This window comes from Rhinolophus hipposideros (assembly GCF_964194185.1).
Source record: "Rhinolophus hipposideros genome assembly, chromosome: 14".
NCBI lineage: Eukaryota > Metazoa > Chordata > Mammalia > Chiroptera > Rhinolophidae > Rhinolophus > Rhinolophus hipposideros.
Genome location: NC_138060.1, coordinates 11768142 through 11793310, shown reverse-complemented (window position 1 = coordinate 11793310; position 25169 = coordinate 11768142). Strand labels below are relative to the sequence as shown.

At 36.7% G+C, this 25169-nt stretch overlaps 1 protein-coding gene across 6 annotated transcripts; it reads left to right on the top strand.

Moving 5' to 3' along the window:
* Positions 1-6576: 6576 nt before the first annotated feature.
* Positions 6577-22999, top strand: CEP15 (centrosomal protein 15). Of its 6 annotated transcripts, none has more exons than XM_081072160.1 (6): positions 6577-6685; positions 7321-7405; positions 8068-8148; positions 9594-9717; positions 18508-18582; positions 20477-22999. In XM_081072160.1, the coding sequence occupies exons 3-6, from the start codon at positions 8096-8098 to the stop codon at positions 20609-20611; spliced, it is 387 nt and encodes a 128-aa protein (XP_080928286.1). In that variant the 5' UTR covers positions 6577-6685; positions 7321-7405; positions 8068-8095; the 3' UTR covers positions 20612-22999. The 6 variants fall into 6 exon arrangements, with proteins under 6 accessions (XP_080928286.1, XP_080928284.1, XP_080928282.1 ...); XM_081072158.1 differs by having other exon boundaries at positions 6597-6685; positions 8065-8148; XM_081072161.1 differs by lacking the exon at positions 6577-6685 and adding an exon at positions 6686-6887.
* Positions 23000-25169: the final 2170 nt, after the last annotated feature.

Below are 25169 nucleotides of genomic sequence, written 5' to 3'. Positions count from 1 at the left end.
ATCTCTTGGAGAGCCTACTGAACATTTATTCTACCAAAAGGTAAATGCCTATTCCAGAATCAGAGGTGTTCAAAGTCTAGCTTGCAGTAGGCTGCCCTGACTGAACTCCCCAGCTTTGTGGCTGAGAGGTAAACTTCACTGTGCAAGGCCTACAAGGTTTTGGAACTACAGTCGGCCCTTTGTATCCATGGGTTTCGCATCTCAGTACCCAACCAATCACAGATAGAAAACAGTATTTTCAATCCGTGATTGGGAATCTAAGGATGCAGACAGCCGACTATATGCATTGTTCTACATCATTTTATATAAGGGACTTGAGCATCTTCACCTTTGGTACCCGCGGGGGTCCTGGAACCAGCTCCCTGTAGAAACCAAAAAACAATTATAAACAGCCTGGTGCACACATTTGCCCTGGGCATCAGCTGCTGCCTACTCAATAATCCACTGTTTGGAAATTGACTCAGGGCATAAGTTGTTACATACAAGAAACAAAAGTCAACCAAATAAGTCCTCTCAAAAGGATTTAGTTATTTCATATAGAATCTGCAATTAAAAAACATTTTTTTAAAATATGTCATCCTTCCCTTTTCAAACAACCATATCATTGTACAGCAATCATAAACCAGGGATAGTTGCCCTCTACAAGTCTATAGAAAGACAGTTTATTTAAACAGCTGAAACCATGAGATGAGAACATAGCATGATCTGACAAGCTTTTCCTTACCCTTATAAATATTATCAGAAACATAATTTTAGTACCCTAAAAAGCAACAGCAAACATAGTGAATTAAATGCTTACATGTAAAAATATATTTTTAAATGCACAGCAAAGTAAAAGCAATCTCAAATGTACATGCATGGATATCTATCCCAGATTTTGGAGTGGATTTTTATAGAACACATTTCTTCATGAAAATAGGCTTTGCTTATATTTCAAATTTCAAGACATTAAATATGTAATAGTTTTCCCAATGGCATATGGCTTGAATTGATATTGGTAAATAATTGTACATAAAATGAAACTACACTAGATTAAATGTTAGTAAAAATGACAAAATAAAATACAAGCAATATAAAGCATTGCACAGGTGTAGGCCATATTACCAGCTGAAAAAATCTTGCAATTACAGGCCTACACTATTTATTCCACTTGTGTGTAATTACATTTTATATATGTTTGTTTAGTAATATCAATCCAAGACATCACTTTGAGAATATAATTAACTAGATGGTAGAACAGAATGTGTGTGTGTTTTACTATTTTTGTGTTTCTGTATTTCAAAGAAGTTGGTCTTTGTTAGCTGTGTTTAACTGCCATCTAGAGTTAAAATGAATCCATTTCTTTTCCCCTCCACTATTCTTCTTCAAAGTTTGAGGCATATAAGCCAACATGTTTAACCCCTATTTCATATCAAACAAATAGTCTTCAGACAACAAAATTGTAAAATAATAAGTTGATCCAATTTTTCAAAGTACTGGCTGCAAGTATTTTTGGTTGACCAAAAGGTTAGGCTCACATTGAATCTAATTAAAACATTACTTTTGAATGTATAAACAAGCCAATAAGCAACTGAATACACATTTGGACTGGTGAAATGCATTCAAAACTTAAATAAAATTAATTTGCTGTCTATTTCTATGTCCTTTTATTTCCATTTTTTTCAGAGCTCAAGAAAAGCAAACCCATATATAAAGACATTCAAGAATTCATGTTTTACCTCTAAAAACATGATTATAAAAATTAGCCAAATCCCAAGTGTATATTTAACTAAAGTTTTTAATATTCTTATGTTAAAAGTGACATTTGTATCCCAATTTGAGGATGTTTGTAAGAATAAATCATCAGTGCAATTCCTCAGATTTCAATTTTAAAAAGTCGTTACTGAAAAGCAATACATAAAGGATACTTAGAGAAAAATAAAATCCAATTTGAAAATAAGACCTGATGCACTAACAAAAGAAGAAATGTATTCCCATTAATGTTAAAAAAGTGAGGTAAGACATTTTCTCATGCTGTTCTTATATAAATGAAGGATATGGATTTTTAAAAAATTATCTGTCCCAAACACATTAAACCACAACAGCCTTTTTGAACAATACTTTTACATACCATTAGATCCTGAAACAAAGAAGTTGCAATGCACTAAAACAGCAACTCTTGTTCTTTCAAATAAAATTATATAAAAGTTTTCAAGTGCATGGATATAGCAAACAATGATGATAAAATGGCTGTGCAAAGAGCCCTGAAGTGTTTTCAATAAACACAGTTGCAGAGCATTACAAAAAGATGAGAATGGCAGAATACAATACTTACCAGGTAAAGTGCATTTAAGAAGGTTTTTAATTGCTTATGCAATAGTGGGCTAATGATAAAGTTGTTACAGGACTGTAAGAGCAAAAGGAAAAAAACAACATGAAGAAAATAAAGAATCAAGCAGGAAGGCTATGAAAGAGAAAATTCCTACTTGAAGAAAAGTCTGGGGCGGCTGGATTGCTCAGTTGGTTAGAGCACGAACTCTGAACAACAGGGTTGCCAGTTCGATTCCCACTTGGGTCAGTGAGCTGTGCTCTCCATAACTAGATTGAAGGACAATGAGGCCCTGGAGAAACACATTGTTCACCAACATTCTCCAATTAAAAAAAAAAATGCCAGTATCAAAAAAAAAAAAAAAAAAAAAGAAGACGAAGAAGTAGAAGAAAGGCTCTGGCAGAGAAGATGGGAGCCAAGGTACCTATTTAAAAAAAAAAAAAAAAAAAGCCTGACTCAAAGAGTTATAGCGAGACTAGTGAATGCAATTAAAGCTGCTAGGAAATCAAGGAGATGACTTGCAAAAAAAACCAAAACAGATTAAAAAAAACTTTATAAATTATACACAGCTGGAAAGCTGTCATTATGACAAAAGGATGTGTGACCTTTAAATTACTGATATTTAGAAAGTAAAAAAGTATACATATTTACTTTGTACACAGTTGCTGAGAATTACCATGTGTGATTTCAATTTTTGAATGCTAATGTTTTCTCAAGTGACTTTTAGAACTAGTGAGGTTTAATTTGCTCTCTCAAGAAGGAAAAGGCATATGCAAATTCTCACTGGAAATCTCTAGGGTTGAGCATAGTTTTATCAGCATGGCCTGTTCTCTCAGCCAAGAATATAGTTAGTTACCAGCTGTGATAATGATTGCTCTATTGCAGAGTTTTATCTGATTGGACCTTGATTGATAGCTGATTCATTGACAAAAGGTCCTAAAGAGGTTTCTGGTTGTAAATTTTCTCTGGTCAAAACCCATCAAGGGCCAATTTAGCATTTCAGATACATTTTGAGTGTGGAATATTTTTCAATAACAAAACGGACAGTCCATAACTATGGAAAAACGTAAAATTCTAATGATTTATTTATATATTTTTCAATTACAATTGAATATTACAATTACAATTTGATATTATTTTATATTAGTTTCAGGTATACAGCATAGTGGTTCAACATTTGTATAATTCAGGAGGTAACTACCACTCCCCCGACCCCAGAGTAGTCTAGTATCCACCTGGCACTGCCAATGATTTTATTTCAAAGTGAAGAAATGCAGTACAGGCAATTTGACCCACTTTACCAAATTTCATCTGGGATTTCCTGAAACAGGAAGATTAACTCCATTTCAGGCAAGAGTTCTTTATATTCTTCGTAATTGTATACCCAGAGTAAACCCAAAGGAGGTCTAAAAAGACTGTATAAAAAAGCTATCAACAGAATTTGCTGTTACATAGTAATTTGGAATCTTTGAAATTGTCAAAGATTCTACAATTCTTTTAATTATTTCTTACTCTATAAAGCTTGTTCTTCCTTTTTCACCCTCAAGCCTTCCTCCTGTGTCCTCATTTCTATTCTCTACTTACTAGTCTCACCTTCTCCAAGAACTCCTCCTTATTACTGTCAAACCTCTATTTAAAAATCCTCTGACACCAGAAATGAAACCTTCAAAATTGGCAGAAATGAGGCGAAAGCATTCTTCTCCACGCGTCCTTTCCACTGGCCGTCATCCCAGATGTTTTCTTATGACACACACTTCTGTGCATGCCATCTCCTTCACTTGGAAGACGTTCCACTCTCCTGCCACCTGATATACCCAATTACAAAACCAGACCTCCAAATTCCAGTTTTCAAAATCTACCTCAGTCTTCCAAAATGTTCTTTCTTCTCTAGCAGCCTTATAATCTGCATGATACTTTTTAATTGCACATTCTTAATATAATATACATAATTACTTAAGACTACTAACATCAAACAAGCTGAGATTCCTTTACTAGCAGTGTGATCTTGAACCTTTTCTCTAAGCCTCAGTTTTCTCAGCTATAAAAATGGGGACAGAAAGAGTTCATTCAGCACCCTTGCTCATAGGGTTGTTATGAGGATGAGGTAAGGCAATTCATGCAAAATGCCTGGTACAGAATGAGCACGTAATAAATATTAAGTTATCTGTATGTTGTCAGCTGTTATCCTCTAGCTTTTTGTGTATACCTTAAGAATCTATCCAGCGAGATTCTAGGCTCTTGAGGGCGAAGACTACATCTTACAGATTTTTAATAAATATATCTTTATAGAATTTATGACTAAATGACACAGTACTTTCTAAATAATGAGGCTGGTGCACAGAACTAGTCCAAGGTTAGGAAATATTAACTTCACTACACACTGACAGAATGCCCCAGTATGGGGGCCAGGTGTTACTTAGGTTAATTTGCATAGCTTATGAATATCTCACTACAGATAGTACCCAAATTTGCATAATAAACACAGAAGCTGTATACTAGTAGCCTGCAATTGCCAGAGAGTCTTTGTCCCCAACCCCGTGTCTCACAGAAAGGCTCAATTGTGAGCTACGTCACGAGGAAGGGAGCTATCATAGCAGACCTTTAAGTAGAGAGTGTTATAATTTTCTGGGATGCTATAAATTATCACTGTCTATGCAGATAAACTCTAAGTGTCTGTGAGGTATTCCTGATCACTGTTCTACTAAAACTTGCATGCAAATTTCCAAAGTATTCCTTGGTTCACTGCTAAGGCAGACAATTACCTCCAAAAGCTGGACTCAAAATTCAAAGAGCTGGATTTGTCCCAACTCTGTCACTAGACAAACTCATACAAAACAGGGAAGTGAGCAAAGTTTGTGTCGAGCAACCTACAAATGCTTTAATGTGCACTCTGTTCTCTAGTTCATGCCACCCATTACCACCTTAAGGAAAAAATCCTTATTTGTAAAAACAAAAACATCCTTGTATGTAAAAAAGGTAACCAAGAATGCCATGTAACCATGCAAAAGCTCTATTGCATTCCTAGAACACAGAAGCAATCAAGGGTCTATTTTTCTTTCATCTTTACTAAGTAAGGCTGTGGAACAGCTAAGTCTGAGATCCTATCAACTGAAGACAGACCTCTCTTACCTACGATGAAATTTCAATCGGGGAATCATTTTGTCCATTCATTGAAAATATTAATGAGCACTTGTATGTCAGGCAGTCCTAGTTGCTGAGGACACAGCAGCAAATACAAGAGAAAAACAAAATACCTGTTCTAAGGGCATTCAGATTTTAGTAGGGAGTGTAATTGGTAAATAATGAACAAGTGATTACAAGGTAAGTGGAATGATGCTATTGTGGAGAAAAATAAAGCAGGAGAAACAGGACAGAGAGAAGAAGTAGAGTTGCAACCTTATGCTGGAGGGTCAGGGACTGCTTTGAGGAAATAACACTGAAAGATGAGCAGCTGAGTCTGGGGAAGGGGCTGGATTTCCAAGAAAAGGAAACGTGAAGTGTCCTGGTCCGGAAGCAGGGGCTAAATTTTCTGTCGATAATTTGGAAAGAAAAACATAAAAGACTCCCTGGATTGGAGTCCTAGCTCTCTGCCCTTCACTCACTCAGTAACCTTTAGGAAGAAAAGAGTTTTCCCTCTGTTGAACCTCAGTTTCTTCCTCTATAAGTAAGGAGAGTACCACGTACGTCACACAATTATTTAAAGGGGGGGACAAAAGGATGCTTAAGAATGCACCGGTAAGGGCTGATTCCCAAGTGTGTATCCGGAGGGCCGTGGGAAATGTAAGAAAGGCTCTGCTGGCTTCCAGCTGTGACCTAAATAAATGAGGGGCCGAGCTTGTTTCCTCTGTCACAGGAGGACGATGTACCCATGTCACCTGTGCCCATGTCACCAGGTGTTCCGGGGATTCCACGAATGAGCTAAGCCACCTAAACACAGCTATGACACACACACTCCAAAACGTGGGTGCGAAGTACCCGCCGCAGGGCCCACGCTCCTGCGCGCAGCCGGGACGCGCAGGGGGCCGTCCATCACACACCGGTGCTGCTAGTGGCCACTCAGTCGCGGAAGTCCTTCCTCATGCCCACATGGCACCGTGACATTCTAGCTTGCAACAAGTCAGCTTCACTCTCCGCAGCCTTTTGAACATGATCAGCTCCCATGGTAAAAGGCCTTGAAACTGAGCTCCCGCCAAACGGAACCGCCCCCGGGCTCGTACCGTCCCGCCCGGAGCAGCGCCCCCGACCTCGCGCTCCACAGGCCCGCCCTTCCGGCCGCGAGGGCGACTCTGCTGCGCGTGCGCCGTCGGCGGCGGCTGGCCACGCCCCGGCCTGCGCGGGGCCCGGGCCTTTGGGGAGAGGTCGGCGTGGGTGTGCGTGGTGAGTGGGCGGAGCCTCACCGCGCGGGTGGCCGCGCTGGTTGTGCCTGCAGGGCCGGTGGGGTGGATGCGCTAACGGGAAGAGCGGGGGTGACGAGGCCGCTGTCTGAGCCCTTCGGCCGTGAGCGGGAGTCCCGGGGGTGGGGGGCGGCTGCCTCCGGACCGAGCGGACCTTCCGTCCAACAGGCGGCATCTGTCGTGAGGTCTGTCCGAAGTGCCGACGGCAGGCGTCACGGAAAAGCAGTTACCGGGGACTAACTTTCCGGGACTTCCGTGGGGCTGCAGTGGAAACTGGGAGGAAGGAAGCCGGGACGGGCCTGCCGTGGTGTTAGAGGAAAACGTTCAGACCTGTACCTCGCCTCTCTCTGGGGACCCGTGGGCGATCGCTGTCCGTGGTCCTGAAGACGAGACCCCCGCGCCGTGAGGAAGACACCCACGCGGGCGGGGGGCGTTGCCCGTTCCGCAGCCGGGCTCAGGGCCCTCCTCTCCTGACGCTGCGCTGAAGGAAGAGCGCAGTCTTTCCATCGGCGCTGGACACTCGGGCCGTAGCAGGCCGTGTTCCATTTCATGCGGTGTAGGAAGGCCAGTGCTTCATTCCAGGAAGGAGTTGCATTGCTGTCTTGTTTTCCCTTACAGCAGGCACCTTCTCCTTTTGCACCCAAGTGGAGGATTTGCCTACAGGCTCCAGGCAGTTCCCTAGACCTCTGTCCCTTCGGCCAAGGTGAGCTTGCTCAGGTGCCCTGAACATGGGCTCGCCTAAACTTTCCAAATGAGAGTCCTGAGCAGCCAGGCGCAGGTGAAGGGACCCATTGTGCTTTTCCCCACAATTACACATGCAACAATACTTTCCTGTTTGGAAAAGACATGGTAGGACTGGGCAATCTTCCAATAAAGGAAAGACCATGAATTTCCAGTTGGTTCTCATACTTGTTTGCCTGCCTGTCTATGTGTGTGTGCACACGCCGGGAGAGATGGTGTTCGTGTGTTGAATTTTACAGAGCGGATTTTTTTTTCTCTGTGGAGTCACTAAAATGTTTACTAGTCTTAGTACCAGCTGCTTGTTTGTTTTGAATTCTGAGTAAGGTTAAAATGTGGGGGGAAAAGAAGGGAAAATATGAAACATGTTAAGTTTACCTGACTCATGCCAGTTTTGGACGCATCTGGCCTAAGAAGAGCTATATAGTAAGAAGGACTATAAGAAGAACTATAGTCTCGCAAATAAAAATGTTTTTAAATGCATTCCTTCATTTATACCTTATCACATCTCAAGTTTTATTTTTCTCTTCTAAGAGAACCAATAGGCTGAGGTACTAAAATGATCAAATATTGCAAAGCTGAAGACATGTGGTGTAAGTAACTTTAAATGTTTTTATTACTTAGCAGAAAGCTTACAAGGCAGCTTTAACTAAAGATGACTTCCTGGTTTGCTCAAGAAATTCGCCTTTCTAAAAGACATGAAGAAATGTAAGTTTTTTTAAAAGGCTAATCTAAGTGTATAAATTATATTGGCTTCATTAATGAAACATTATGTGCACAGAGAGACTTACAAATCTGAAAGTTTGTCATTTAAATTTTCTGACATTTGCAAGATTTTGGTGTTAGAGAATGTCACTCACTGTCTCTCAAGAATAACAGAGATTAAAAGGTATAATTATGTTCCATATCTTTTTACTTTTTGTTACTAATATCTAGATAAATTCACCCTTCCTCTCACCTTTTCTAGGCTACACACTGATATTTAATGGACTCCTCTAAGCCTCCCACCCAGCTTCATGGGTACTAGACCTGTGCACCCATAGGCCCTGCACTTGCTTCAATGCTCTAATATTGCAGTCTTGAAATGCCTAATAATTTTTAACAAGGGGCCCCCCATTTTCATTTTGTATTGGGCCCTGCAAAGTAGATAGCCAGTCTTTCCCTTAAATTTAGTATTAACCTGTTTCCACCTCTGTCTGTGGGCTGCCATGTTTTCCTTTTCTCTAATTTACTAGGCCCTCTTCCTTGGCCTTCTAAGATAATTTCTTTACAAAAAAAAGACTGTTCAAAGACCCCAATTTTAGTTCTACTTTCAATGACAGCCCTATGACACATAGTGTTTCTTGATCATCTCCACGACTATTTGGGAAATGGTTAGGCTGTCATATGTACCACGTACATCTTTTTATTTTTTTTTAATCATTGAACCTATTGTATTTACTTATTAAACCTTTAAGGGGACCAAAAACTTGGAAAATGAGCATTTGACCAGTGAGAGACTTTGAAAGTATACTATAGATAATAAAGTAGTTTGAGAATTTACTCATAACTTTTTACATCTTTCTTCAATTACTGTTTTACCTTGTTGTGAGCATGCATGCATATGCCCAGCCTCTCACTCAAATAGGGAACCATCATCTTTCTCGGGGAAAAAAAAGGAGGAAAAAATATTTTTATTGCTTCTTCAAACATATGGAAGTTTAGCACAATTCTAAATGTGTAACATGAGATTCAGGGGTATCGAAGTGTTAAGCAGAAGGTTTCGTATAGCAAGTTATATTGATGTATGTGTGTGAGGAGGTATATATAAGTATGTGTACAAAGGGATATGTATTACAGTTTGCATTTTCACCAAAAATTAAAACATATTTTCAACACTCTAAAATAATTTCAGAAGACCAGAGAGGCTAAAGACAGAAGCATACACTCACAGTATATATGTTAATGAAAATAAAAATAATTTTATCCAGATTTAAGACTTAAAACTACCTAAGTTTTTCCCTGTCTTATTAATAGACATAGTAATTGGCTTTCAAAATAGGTTGAACCTGAAGTAAAATACAATTAAGTAATGAATGCTTTACATTGGTCAAGCAATGTTTCCTTTTTTAAAAAAAAACAACTTTATACAGTAATTTTCATTTTTTTTCTAGAGTATCACAAAGATTAATGTTACTTCAACAAATGGAGAATAAATTTGGAGAGCAAAACAAGGAAAAATCATCTCAGATTCAAGCAGCTGAGACTGCTTTTAAAAGGAACCTTAGTCTTTTAAAGGTAAATTTCCATGACTTGAGTATAGAGATTTTTCCCACCTTTGCAAAATGGGTTTAAGTGAATTTCATATTGTGATTCATGTAATGGCTTTGTTATGAGTAATAAACAGAATTAATGAAGCACCATCTATTTTTTAGAGCCATAAAATAATTAGCATATGGATTCTCGTTTTTGATAATGAAAAAAATTGAAGTTTGCTTAAGCTAAATGTTTTCAATCAACCAGAAAATCCATGACTACAGAAGGAACTTTAAGGTCATCTTTTGTGCGACAAGTAATAATTACAAGATGTAACTTTCCATCTTTCATCTTCTATTAGGTTGGTGCAAAAGTAACTGCGTTTTTTGCAATGACTTTTCCCCTTTTAAACTGCAATTACTTTTGCATCGACCTAATATTTGTACGGACATCCTGAAATACCATAAAGTACTTATAGTGTCGTTAGATCCAAATCAAAACTATTTAACATCACAAAAATAAGAACGATTTGATTTTGCCCTACTGGGGCCATAGTCAACACACAGAATTCCTATCTGAGATAACAGATTTCCAAAATGTCTTAGATGGTGATGGAGGGGGTGGTCAAAGTGTGATTACGCAGGGCCTCACCATTTGGCCAATGTGCCCACTTGGAGTAAAATCATATGTGTGACATTTTTGGCTGCTTGCTATACTTTGCTTCCAAAATTGTATGGCTTCATCCATAATTAAAACCCTAAAAGTTTGCCTCCAGTCAAGCTTCCAAGAGATCCTATGACTAAAACATTTGGTAGTAAGGCTATATTATTTAAGTTATAAAGCAGTGTTTTCAGTTTTTTATTGTTAAATATTTTCATCGATAGGCATAATATAGTTATCTTCTGTCCTCACTAGATAAAGGAAGAGGAAAATTCAGTTATCTTCTCAGCTTCTGGCAGTTTGATCCACAGTAATTTAAGTCACAGCCATAGTGCTACCAAAGCATTCTATATTGCCATATGTCTTACTTGCCCAATGGTGTTTGCAATATTTATTTTTAAATGGAAATCTATAGGATAATCTGGAATTTGCTGTGAAAAGTCAGAAAAACTACGTTAGAAGGCTTAAAGGCTTGGTTACTACTTACCTGCAGCAAAGCAGGTGATAATGTTTAGTTTTCAAGCATTCTCCTTTTAATAAGCAAGTATTTGATGAATGCCCTGAGGAGCCTTACTGTTGAGTTAGTCTTGGTTAGAAAGTGGGGACAACAAAATAAGTATAAATCAGATTTCTTTACATCAAATAGCTAGCAGGCTTAGTTGATGACATAAGGCTGTCAAACACTAAGTTATGTGGAATACTCAGCACCCCTAGTATAGGAGGAAATGCAAAAAAATCTCTGAGAGCTAGAATATTCTAAGAAGTCTCAGAGAGGAAACTAAACTGGAGTTGTGTTTGAATAGGCAGAAGGCAAGGATGGATTCTTACAGAGGAGCCAACAGCAGAAGAATGAGTAGTCCTATGAATGTTCATGGGACTGAGCGAACTAGTTTGGAAAGTCAGAGGAAACAATGTTGGATATGTATTGTGAGACCAAATGAGTAAGTTAAGACTTGATATGTAGAGATAATGTAGTACTGGAAATGTGTGAGCAAAAGAAAAAGAGAGACTTATATAAGAAACATAGGAGTGGGTATTTAAGAAGGATTCATTTGCTATTTAGATGCAAAGTGATTTCAAGAATGGAGATATTGGATATAATAGTAGCTGTGAAATCACTGTCACATCTAGAAGGAAGAAAATGAACCTAGTTTCATAGTCTTGAGAAAACAGTGTGATACCGTTTTTTACCGATTATCAAAGTAGTATAGTCTCACTGTAAAAAACTGCAAAGAGCAAATAAGATGAAATCATGTCCATGTCATCCTGCCTATCTAGAAATTAATATATTTTTGTATATTTCTTTAGTCTTTTAATGAACATTTATTGAGCACTTATTACATCCCAGTACTTGCTGTCACAGATGTACTCTTCCCTGACTTTTTTTTTAAACATATTTTGAATAATTGTATTTGCAATTTTTTATCCTTTCTATTATACTATGTGTTTTTTTTTAACTTTGGAAATAATTTTAATGGCTCTACCATAGAAGTTATTATGAAAGTAAAATAAATAGGCTTGATTACAGAATTCTGAATTGGGAGAGACTTTAAAAAGCATACAGATTAGATCAGATTGTCATCCAAAGGTTTTTAATTTGTTTAGCATAAAAGCTTTTTACAGAGATGTAAAATAGATAAAAGTGGATCTGCTTTGGCCCAAAACCCCACCATTCAGCTCTTCCTTGCCTGCCTTGATGTGGCTCTAAGGAACTGTGAAAAACACTGATCTGCCCTAATCCCTTAGTTTAGAGATATGGACACCATAATAACTACTCCTAATACCCCTTGTCGAGAACAGATTAAGTTACATCAGGATATGTACTTATGTACAGAACACGCTTCAAAAATGGTGCCATTAAAACTTGGAAGCATTCCTATAAAGATAGTAACAAAATAAGGACATATCACCTATCCATTTTGACATTATTTAGATGTTCTGACAAATATAATATACATTAAATATACAAATACAATATTATATATATATATATATATATACACAAATATACAATATAATAAACATTAAAAGGGAATGAGCTTTAGCTTTTGGAAAGGAAGATGCAAAACTAGCCTTTTAAAATGGTATGGTTATATACTTAGAAAAGTCAAAATTGTTTTAAAAGCTAATATGAGTTGACTAAAATTAAAGGGTAAAAGGTAAGCATATAAAAGTCAATAGTAATCCTATACATACAGCTGGAAAATATGAGAGATCACTTCTACATTAGCAAAATTATAAAATACGTGGGAATGCCCTTGACATGGTATATGCATGAATACTATAAAGAGAATTATTACACTTCAATGGGAGATTTAAAAGAAAACAGAAGTGGAGATACATGCCTTAATCCTGATTGGGGAGACTATTACTTTTCTAAAGTCAGTTATCACAAACTTATTTTTAGGTTTAATAAAATCCCAATAAAATGTGCATCAAAACCAGTAAAATTTCTATAAATGCATTTGGAAAAATAAATTAGCAAGAATATCAAAAGGTGTTTTTAAAAGAGTAGCGATAAGGAAGACACTAATCCCATCAAATATGCAAACATATTAGTAAAAGAATGAATATGAAATGTAAGTAGTGAAGAAAACTCAGTGAGGGTTTAAATCAGTAAATATCCTAACAGATAGTGGACTTTGAAAACAGGCTGAGTGATTTTTTTCCTGCCTTTTAAAAACATGAACACATTGTTATGGATTTGTAAGAGAAAGAGAGGATTTTGTTTCTATAATATTTGCATAATATGAACTGCCATCTCTCCCACCTTTCTCCCCACAAAACTTAGTTTTGCCCAAATGGGCAATTTTGTGGTAACAAATGTCATCTTGTGAGGAAGACTATCAACTCCAGAGGTGAGAATGAATGGGAGGAGAGCTACAGAACATTTGATACACTGAGAGCTTCCATCAGGCATGTCCCGGAAGCCTTCCTGGGACAGCTGGTACTTAGAGCCTTCAACCAACTAACTGTCACCCAGATTGGCCAGTGACTTACAGGTCCACATCTCTCCTTTTCCTTCCTCGCATTTCTCACTTCCTCCAATTCAATGAAGAATAGGTGCAATGAATGCTTAAATGTTCCTTGTCCCACTGACCCTGTATCTCATACCTTAGTGTGTTTTTTTTTCCTATCCTAGAAATTGCCCCTCCAGCAGATTAGAAGATTATACCCAGCCCCGCCTTAGCTGGGTTCACTATATATAGTTATTTTTATTTATATATATATATATATATATATATATATATACACACACACATATATATCAAAAGGTGTTTATATATATATATATATATATACATATATATATATATATATATATATATATATATATATATATATATATATATTGCTGTGTTGGGAGGGAGGGTCGAGTGTGGGGAGGGAGAAATAGACCTCAGTACAAGAATGTGCTCATATTTTACCTTTCCCAATCTTGAGCCAACTTATTTTTATAGGCTGCTGAATCCTGCCATGCAGTAACATTTAGGCCATCATCCACACTGGAAACTTGTTTTTTAATTAAGTTATGAAAAATTTCCAATCTACGAGTACGTAGGAGAGGGAATATAGAAGGATGTACTCCCATGTGCTTAGCACCTACATTCAATAATTATCAAAACCCAGCCAGTCTCATGATGGCTCGGTGTGAGGTCGGGGTGGTGGTGGATGGGGGGAGGGGGGTTCACGGTGTGAGGGATGTAAAAATAAAATAAAATAAAATAAAACTAAAAAAAAAAACAAAACCCAGCCAGTCTTGTTCTATCTACATTCCTCTCCTCCAACCCAGCCCCTCAGATTATTCCAAAGCTAATCTTCAGACATCGCATTGTTTCATCTGTAAATAGACCAGTATATAGTGCTCCATATTTCAGAGTTTATCACTAAAAAGACTATTTCAAGAAAAATCCCAACACTATGATCAATCTAAGCAATGTACAATAATTCCTCAAGTATCCAATTAGGATTCAAATTTCCTTGATTAACTTATAAACATGTTTTTACAATTGTTTGAATCAGGATCCAAAAAAATCCAATTTGTGGTTGATAGATATTCTAAATCTCTAAAAGTCCTTCCCCCTTTTTTCCCCTTTTAATTTAGTTGTTGAAGGAATTGGATCATTTTGTCCTATAGAGTTTCCAAGAGTCTGGATATTGCTAATTACATTGCTGAGGTATCATTTAGTAGGTTCCTCTGATCCCTGGGATTCCTATAAATTGAAAAAATCTAAGCTGTGCAACAGAAATATAATGTGAGCCACATATGCAATTTAAAATATTCTAGTAACCACTTTCAATAAAATCAAAAGAGATTCAATAAAATGTTACTAAAATGAATTTCATCCCACAGAAAATATTACTTCAAATGTAATTGCTATTAAAAGTAAATATTTTATATTTCCTTTTCTTACTAAGCCTTCAAAGTTCGGTGTGTATTTTACGCTTACAGCACATCTTAATTTGGACACATGTCAAGTGCTCAGCTAATGAGGCTGATGGATACTGCATGACCAGTTCAGATCGAGAGGCCTGATCCGATTCAGGTTCAATGTTGTGGGGAAGAAAACTTTCATAATGCCCGCTGTCTCTCTTTTGGGAATGTTAGCAGTCAAAGATGATAATTGCCTAGATGTATTCATTAGGGGTTGCAAAAAATGACATTCAAATTCTTTTATTCCTTCTTATTCACTTGCTGATTAACTATATGAAGAGACACTTCCCCTTATCAATTATTTGCTTATACTGAAATACACTTCATATAGGAAAAGGCATGAGGAGTGTTTGATTCTTTCTCTGTGATTAGTTTTCAGAGTGATGGTTTAGTTTTCTAGTATCCTCCAAAAGTGACCAATTACAAGTTGTTCTTTTTTTAAAAAATATATCTGGGATTTGCAATGTTTCAATCCATTTCAATTTTTTCTTCTTTGATGCTCAACTTATCCTGTTTTTACTAAATGGGAGCCTCTTCGAGTTATCCCCTGACTGCCTTTGACATGATCTGAACAGTTTGCCTTTCTCTCCAGTATGATGGAATCTTCCAGGCACGTCATGTGCGCACTGGCTGCCCAGACGTGCAAATGACCATTGCTCCAAAGAGCCCTGGATCCTTCTGGCAGGAAATATGTTTAAAGCTCTTGACCTGGGCACTCAGGGTGTTTATTGCAACTTTCCTTTAAATATAAACTATATCAAGAGCTCATATCAATAACTCCAGTTCGATTAAAAGATTGCAAGACTTTGAACTTGAAACCACTGATCTTTGACCTCTTACTTTTTTTTCTCAAACCAGAAAATCTCAGTTCCCAAAGAATTTTCCAAGAACAACATAGCTACGTACTTACTTTATCCTGCGATACAAACAGTTCTACCACCCACAATGTGATCACTGAGAATGATGTTCAGTTAGATACTTTTCACAATTCTTTTTTGTCCTAGGGTGTATCCCAGTAGGGATGCTCCGTCTAAACACTGTGTTCTAGCACCACTTGATATATTTCTGTGTGGTTATGCCACCCACTACATAGCAGTTAAATTTGTCTCATTTTGTTTTCAATTTTTAGAGATTGCTTTTTCATTTGTTCTAAAACTGTATAAATTTTAAATGGTCTAGTGGCAAATCTAGAAAACCAGATAACAAGGTATAGTCAGGTAAGGCTAGTCTCTCTTTCTCTTCTCTTTTTCCTCCTCCTACCCTCTTGGGTACCTTTCTATTTCTACATTTGTGGTTTCTGCTCAGGACTCTTTGATACCTTAGTCATTTCGTCATGTAATGAGTATTTTAGTGTCTAGTACATACCCTGAACTTTGTTAGATTCTTTGTTAGATTCTTGGATGCTCTCAAGTTCTATGCGGTATAGTCCTTTCCTTCTGGCAGCATATAATCAAAAAAATTTTTCAGCCATGCTAAAGAATTCATACTTCAGCCTCTGTGCAGTGGGTGTCAATTTTTTTCAGTCCATGTAGGAACATATTTAAAGCATTTTTTAGCAAAACTAATCAATTCTGTGTTAAGTATGGGTTAAAGTAGAATGAGATATAGTCTAGGCGTAAGTCCAAGTAAGTATTCGGTAAATACTTATTGAATGAATAAGTATAATTATAAGGCCATAGCATTGGGAATGACATGGAAAGGCTACAAGGAGACATTTTGAAGCTTTGGATTTTTAAATGATAGGGAATAAGAAGAGTTAAAGTTAGAGGATATAGGATATAGGTGGATGAGTAGACTCCTCACTGTTGACATTCAATATATCCAGTAAGAAGAAGATGAATTTAGTTTTATTAGGTTGGGGAATAAGGGCTTGGAAGAAAAGTTCTCTATCCTTCTACATGAATGGTTGAAGCTAGATAAGAAACAATTTTGGAGGAAGAAAAAGTAAAAAGATGAAGACAGATGTCACAAATCTTAAGAAAGATCACACTTAGCATGAAGGACTGAAAAAGGAGCCAGCTAAGGAGAAAGAGAAGAGTCAGAGAGGTAAGCACAACATCTAAGAAAGTGAAATCTCACTTCAGGAAGAAGTTCTCTGGAGGGTGATAATCTCTTTGTGGATATGCTGCACAGACGACAGTCATGCTTTACCAGGCCACGTGTCCCTACTCGTTCTCTCGTTTGCAGATCTGATCTTCTATTAAGAGACATTCAGTATCCTTATTGTCTGGTCTTTAAGAAAAATGTTTATAATCTTATCTACAGGTACTGGTGACACCTAGATCTACTTTATAACTTCTTAGAATCATGGTATAATTGGGGGTGTGATTTTACTCTATTAGTTTTAGAAAAGTAAAAAATAATTTTTCCAGGACTTTGCAAAAATCTGAATGTAATCACAGAAGAATTAGTCTTCTCTGCTGTGGCATCAACATCAAAAGCTCTTTATCATGTGGCTTAGACATAAACTTCTAGTATGGGAGAGACACGGTAATAGATGGGCATTTTATCCCCAAATTGATGTTTTTCCCCTTCAAATCACCTTCCTCTAGACAGCAGGTGCATTAATGGTTGTGCAACTTTGGGGAGTCCCTTTAGGGAATTTCCTGTTTTTCCCTTTTCCATTTCACACCCATTCCTCTCTCCCGCCGCTACCATCTGCTATCTCTTTTCTCCTCTTCAGTGCTGGCTTCTTCACACCCCACTCCCACGCCCTTTTCCATCTCTCTCCGTCTGTCCAACAGCCCTGTACTTAGATTGCTCCAATGCATCAGAGGACTTTCTCTTTTCTATGAACTCACTGAGCTCAAATGAGAGACCAAATTTCACACGGCCTTCACTCAGGGCCTCTGTGAACCTGACAAACATATCAAGCAAATGACAACATGCTGATTTGGGGAGCATTCATTAACAGGACTGAAATGTTTCAGGAACACCTTGCAGAGTCCTACATATCTGGGCATGTGCTTCACATGTGTATCAAGGTAACATCTTTACCAGGGTATGAATTAAGTTTAATTACCCTTGTGTTTCTACAACCATAAGAGAAAAGACCCACATCTATAAGTTAAGCTTCAAATTAAAGCACAGGGCTTGAACACCATCAGCTGAATGATATACTGCTTATCAATAAAACTTGCTATTGAGATTACCTTAGAAATCTTAATACTAAAAACTTAGATAATATAGTGAAAAGGTCTTGTTGAAAAGTACTGCGGTACCTTATTGACCTTTTAAATATGTGGAGTATTTGCACAAGTATAAAATTTAACTGTGGCACACTGAACAAATGAAATGTATGTCATTAATGTGTCACGTGCATGATCTGGAGAGACTAGATCTCTTCACTTTGAAGGTCGGCGCAGTGTAGGTCTGGGTATCTCACTGTTTTTAGTGTCTATTTTATCCATCTGGATGCTGTTAATGATTTTAGAGCTAAGTTAGTGCTCGGAGCAGTTTTAGAGGAAGTTCTTTTTACAAGAGTTATTGGCACTCACTATTTAAAATGAAAAGACAATACTTGGAAGAACCACTCCTTTTATTTTAATGACACCCTGAATTCTTTATTTGAAAATTAAGCGATGATCAGTTTTCCTGCGTCAGTGCCCCTCCAGGAGTTTCAAACTCTCCAGAGAAGAGTTGAGGTGAGAGAGCTAGGTTGTAGACAATGCTTTACAGGTGCCAGTTGTGTGTGCTATGTAAATACATTGTTTTTTAAATGCTGGTGTTCGTTACAGGATATAGAAGCAGCAGAAAAGGCTCTACAGACCCGAATTCACCTTCCTCCACCGCCTGAGCTCGTTTCTCTTGAGGTGAGAATCCTAAGGAACAAAGGTTAAAAGAAGAGTCCCTATTCTGTTAGTAGTGTGTTGTGAATCAGCCAGTGGCTCAATGTGTGTTACTTCCCAGATTTATTTATTCAGTAAAATAAACAAGATGTGTCTGATCTTTGTATGTCCACGGTGCCATACTTTGTACATAGCAGGTAATTGATAAACATCTTAATTTAAAACAATTTTATCCAGTGTGAGTTTTATAAAGATTCTGTGTCTTATCACCTGGTTACTTAGCAACAACTATCCTCTTAAACCATAACAGCCAGTATGCACTAAATTTTAAGAGGACAGCATGCCTAACCAAAGCTTCTCCTGTTGGCTGATGTTAGAAGTAGCAGTTTGGTCCCCTTACCAAAAACTGAACCAATGGTATTTAAATATGTGGTATGTGGTACAGTGTGGCTTTTGTCTGTTTTATTTTGCTCAGTTCAAGAACAGATTGGGAAGATGGCTGGCAAAATGAACCATATTTGGCATATAAACGTATTTTTGATGAAAGAGAATTTACTACCTATAGAATAGTTTGATTTTATATTTTTAATGACCTTTTTCAAATACAGTTTTGCTTGCTGCCTAACTAAGGATGTGAATAGACTCCAGATTAAAGGCTGAGAATTTGCCCCGCAATTTTCTGTGTCATCTAGAGTAATAAGAATAGCCAGGGATCAAAGATAGAAAAAACTCGGTACAAAGTTGTGCCTTGGGCACGTCTTTTTCTTTGTTGAGTTCTCCAATTCCTTACTCTAGCCTGTACAGGGCGCTCACAATAGGGGTTAATCCAGCCGTGAATGGTAGAGAAACTCCCAACCACAGGCCTGGGTTGGTATTTTTCTTCTCTAGTCTTGCACAGCAGGATGACCTTTATTTTAAGTATGTCAGGCTGTTTCTCAGACCACATGCATAGATGTATACATGTGAAGAGTCCCTCACCATTTTCAACTTTCAGAACCTCTGTACCTTCTTAATGCCCAGAGTGAATCATTATGTGTTCTTATTGCTAGCTAACTCTTTGGTCGACTTCCCAAAATGAGATTGATAATGATGATCTAATATAAAATGCCCTCCTAAGACACAGAGCGTTAAGCATTTACTTTTTCTTTGGCCTCCTTAGTGCAGTCACCCAAGAAATCATTAAAGCTCGTAGACGTAATACGGTGAGGCTGTGCATGTTTCTGTAATTTATAGACTGCTGCAGTCAGGCCAATAATACAGTAGCTCAATTTCCAAGTTATTTGAATTAAAAATGGTTAGATAATCTTGATATTATTTTCTCAATATGCAAAAAAAATTGGGACGAAATTAAAATTTGTCATATCAAGTGCTCTTCTAAAAGATATAGTGGATACATTTTTAAATGTTTTCCCCATACAATTCAATTCAAAGGGTCAATTCAACTATATATACTAATTATAGTTCAGTTCCTGATCTCATCCCAGGTCAGATCTTGTTATGTTAGTTTTTAAGCAGTTGTTCATGTTGAACATTTGATACTAATAACTTAACTATGGGTAATCATTTCCTGTGGGATCTGGAACATTAAACAAAAAGTTACAAATGGTAATACTGATAATAATGGCCACAAGAGGGCGTATAAAGTCACAATAAAATTCTAAAACCTGTAATTCTGCCAGCCTCTGGTTTTACTGAGAAATTTGAAAATTAACACTAGTAAGTAGCCAGATTTTTTTCTAAAATTAACATAAAATATTCTGTAAAGGAAGTGCATTCTACATATATGTGTGTGTGTGTGTGTGTGTGTGTGTGTACACACGCACACACACACTTAAGTGAATAAACATTTAGACTTATGAAGAGCCAAGTTCAATTGCTTGATATGCTTTTTTACTTTTGGATGTTTTTTTTTTTCCAGACTCTTTACTGGGCATCAGTAGAAGAATATATTCCCAAATGGGAACAGTTTCTTTTAGGAAGAGCACCATATCCTATTGGTGTTGAAAATCAAAATGAAGCAGAAAATACCATTCGAAACAAGGCACAGCAATAACTTCTTCACATACTATTTAAAAAAATCTGTTTAGTAAAGCTGAATGTTAAAGTATATGCAGGTCATTGCAGGAATTCTAGGAATCAAATCAAATCAAATTCATACTGTCCCATCACCTCCTCAATGACAATAAAGCTATGAGAATCTAATGGCCAGTCTCAGGTTATCACTTAGAGACCTACTACTATTTCAAGGTGACAAATTTGCTTTCTAACAAACTAATGAAAGTGTTAAAAACTATTATTGAAAGGTGGACTGTTTATTAAATAAATTGCTAGATGAGTGCTGTATGTGTTGTTTAAAAAAATCACTTAAACAGTGAATACCCATTGCTAGCTCTGATTTTACATTTTCTAGAACCTTTACTTTTCAGATATTTTATTATGGGGACAAATCACAGGATCAATGTGGTTGTTTGCTCGCTATTATAGTTTTTTTGGTTTTTTTAACAAATGAAAAGACAGTAACACTTAACTGCTTTAGCATAGTAATACTTATCAGAAAATAGATTCATAGTATTTTGTCCATCATAGATAATCAAACCTCTAAAAGTTCTGCAGGAGAAAACTTCCCTAACTATAAAGCGTGTTATAAGTAGCAAGTTTCAGCAAGGCTCAGCCTTGATTCTGAAAAAGGATACGTATTAGAGCTAGGAACGGTTATTGGATTTTGACTTGGTTATTTAAGGATTGCCAATCCTGTAAGTGCAAATAACACCTCTCTCATCTTTTCATCTTTAAACTTGCCCTTCCCTCTCCCTTCTATTTTCATTATCTCTGAAACAACTGCCAGTCAGAAAGCTTTGGGTCACAACCCTAAATAGCTTTAAGATTCCTCAGTCCACTGCTGCTGGACCACTTGAAAAAATTTTATAATTTTTCTAACTACAGAGGCAGCTCCTGCTAGTAAAGGGAGTCTATACTATGTTATGATGAAAGATTTTATATTTCAAACTGGTTTGTGTTTTTAAAAGAAGACAATAGGACAAGCTAAAAAAAAACCACACCCAAACTATACTGAAACATCCATTGTACTGATAAGTTCCTTTAAACTATCATCTTGGAAATATCCTGTTGAGTGGGTGTTGGTGTGGGTAACAATAACGTTGTTTTCATAATATGCACTGGCAGATTAGCACACTTCGCTACAGTGTTAACAGTTGTAATTAAGGAATAAACAGCACAGAGTGTCAGTCCGATGACAATTTCATCTATAGTGTCACAATACAAAATGTCACAAAATATTAGAACTGTTATATAACTACAAAGAATATCAGCTTAAACGTTGAAAGCTTTTTAAAAAGGAAGACAGAGAAAGGAAGAAAAAAGAAAACTGGCAAAAAGACCAGAAAATTTTTATACCTTCTCGAGAATGTTCTGTCACGAAAATAAATTGATAATTTTTTTCCCTGTTACATTACAGTTTGGTTTCTAGCCATCCAGTTGATTTAGCAGGAGAATGCAGGGCTTTTTAGCAGCTTTGAATTGGTAAACAGATTTAGATATAGTAGAAAGGAACATGAGGAAGTTTTTTTTTTTTTAACATCCAATCTTTCCCAGCATATGCACATAAGAAGGTGAATGAAGCAATGTGAAACTTATTTCTCTTTAGTCAAGTGAAAAAAAGGCTAAACATTTGTTGAGATGTAAAATATTGTGTCAAGTAAGTAGGCTCATTCCAAAATTAAACAGTGGTTGATACGTTAACGTCCTCAAATATTTGAGTGTACACTTCCTTTGAGTTCTGTAAATTAAATCACCAGTAGATTAGATTAAAATACAAAATAAACAGCAATGTAACCATCCCAAAGAAGCTTCAGGTTTTTTTCTCCCCTAAACTGACTAACTTGCTAAATAATTTTTAAAGAGAGCATAAATTTAATATACCCCGAGTTATGATTTAGGACAAAGGGTAAGGTATTTCTAGGTTACAGCTGTACCATTTCTCCAGTTCTAGTTAATAATGTCAAAAACTCTCTGAGATGACTTTACTCTTGGGCCCCACTGAGCTCTCTCCACCCTTCTCCTCCTTGTAGAGTGCAACAGATTGTACCATTTGGTGTATGTTTAAAAGAAAAAAAAATTCCCATAGGGACCAGGATACCCCATTAAAAGTCTTTCTATTCCTCATGGCAAATTAGCTTTACATAGGAATTTCCAAATATTGTTTTATTAAGGAAGAGAGAAATACCATATCTAATGTGTATTTTTGTACACAATTAGTAGGAATCAGACAAGGAAAAAGAAATGTCATCTACTCCTACCTTACCTCCCCCCCAATTTAGTCCCTTTTCCATATGCTACATTATACCTACTATTTGTTCTTCATGAAAACAATGAATTTGTAATTTAAAATAAAGCTTTTTCAAAATAAAGGTCATTTCAAGCATTTGTTTCCACAGCCTTTCTTGGATTGTTGCAAATGCATAAATGTTCAAAGGTCATTTTCTGCTGAAACACTAACATATGAAATTATTAAATTGTAAAATGCTAAGGATCAGAAGGAGCTGCAATTTTTCTCCAAAGTTCATAAATTTTACTAAATACTAAGGAAAATTTAGTAAGTACTAAGCCTAATACTCTGGAAACCAGACATCTGGCCTTTCCCATGCACAGAGAGCAGTGTGTATGAAAGGAGTCAAACAGACACCATTCTTCTCTGCATTATGTACAAGGTGTTTTAACTTGTCAACGTAAAACTTAATAAGAATACTCATCTTTCACTTGTGTTTTTTTTTACAATTTTGTCTTCTCTGCCTCATTCTCCCTTTCCGGCCAACAACAACAACAAAATAATAATAAAATGTGGATATATGGGTATATTTTTAAATCAAAATTAAACTTATTTGGAGATTAGTTTGTCACTTCTGAGGTGATTGGAGACTGGCTGAGGGTGAGGTGGGGATGTCGTATGTGAGAAACCAGGGTTTGCAATCAGCCAGTTGAGACAACAGGAAGATATTAAACTTTAAAACCATTGTTGAGTGAATTTTAATGTGTAAAATTTGGTGCACAAGGCCATGAATTTGGCTTATCTACAAAATATATTCTTTTCCTTCTTAGTCTACTAATTTGTCTTTTTACTCTAAGCCAATTTACATCTTTTTATTTTATTTTTAAGTCTTTTATGTGAAACAAAATAGTTTTTAAATCTCTCTAAAGAGTTTCTTCCCCCTTTTTAAGAATTTCCCAAATATAATGGCTACATGGCTTAAAACACGCTTCATTTCAATAGTCTATTTTGACCTCTTCCACTTTAATTAGGTTGCTGACCAAAATCTACTTCAGAGAAGGCAATAACTAGACTGTGAATTCAAACAGGAAAACACAAATCTGTGGAAAATAAGCAGAAGAGAAAGAAAAGAAAAATTTTAGAAAGCTTCAAGTTGAAATAAGGGGGTCTCTCTCTCTCTCTCTCTCTCTGTCTCTCTCTCTCTCTGTCTCTCTCTCTCTCTGTCTCTCTCTCTCTCTGGTGGTGTTTTTGTTTGTTTCTCTTACAATTTAGAAGTTAATTTGTCTACATAGGAAATTTAATTCTATTGCTAATAAAAGAACATTTCGAGTTTTCTGGGGCAAACATGGGGACTTGTCAAACTCCAGCAATTAAGGAGAGGATTGCTTTGTGGATTTGACACCTGGCATTGTGATTTCCCTTTCTATCTGGAACTGAGATTATATCCTTACTAACATCCCAGACAAGGTAAACGACTCCAACAAAGACAGAAGCTAAAAAATGCTTCCGGACATCATCTTACCTCTCAGAGTCAAGTTTCCTTGCTTACAAGAAAAATCAGTAGGTCCTCTACCTTATAGTAATGTTTTAAAGTTCTTGCTATTTTAAACACTCTAATTTGTGTCTCAAAGAGACTGAGATTCTGCTAAAGTAGTGTCTTGGGTGACTACAATAGAAATCAATAAATAGTTGCATTGAGTGGAAACAGTGAAGTGTTCTTAATTTAGAAAGTGAGGATTTAGTTCGTTTCTATCTTTTTGATGATAATTGCGTCATTTACTCTCCACTGTTAAGGTCAAAGGATTCTTTATTATTCCTTCCTAAATCCAAGTTATCAATGTAGAAGTATTTTTGATGTTTTACACAATACCATTTTCGGGACAATACAGTCAAATTAAAGGGAGACAAAATTCCATTTATATATTTTCTCCAGTCCATCTCTATTTTCTTTGATCTCCTAATACAACATAATTATTTTTCATACCTTGTCTCCAACTATTTATAACATCTATAACACTTACAAATATATCCTTGGAGTAGAATGTCGGAAAACTAATACTGAAAAGTTCAAAAAAAGCTAAATACAGAGCTTTTAAAAATGATATCCATTAAACATAGAGATGGATAACATTCAAGCACCATTCGTTCATTCAACAGATCTTATTGACTGCCTACTATGTAGCAAGCACAGTTCTAAGCACCAAGAATACAGCAGTTAACAAAACAACAAACTCCATGTCCTCATGGGATTTACATTCTGGAGGGGTTAGTGAGTAGAGAGGGTTGAAGGTAGTGATAAAAACAAAAATACTTGATAATATTAAAT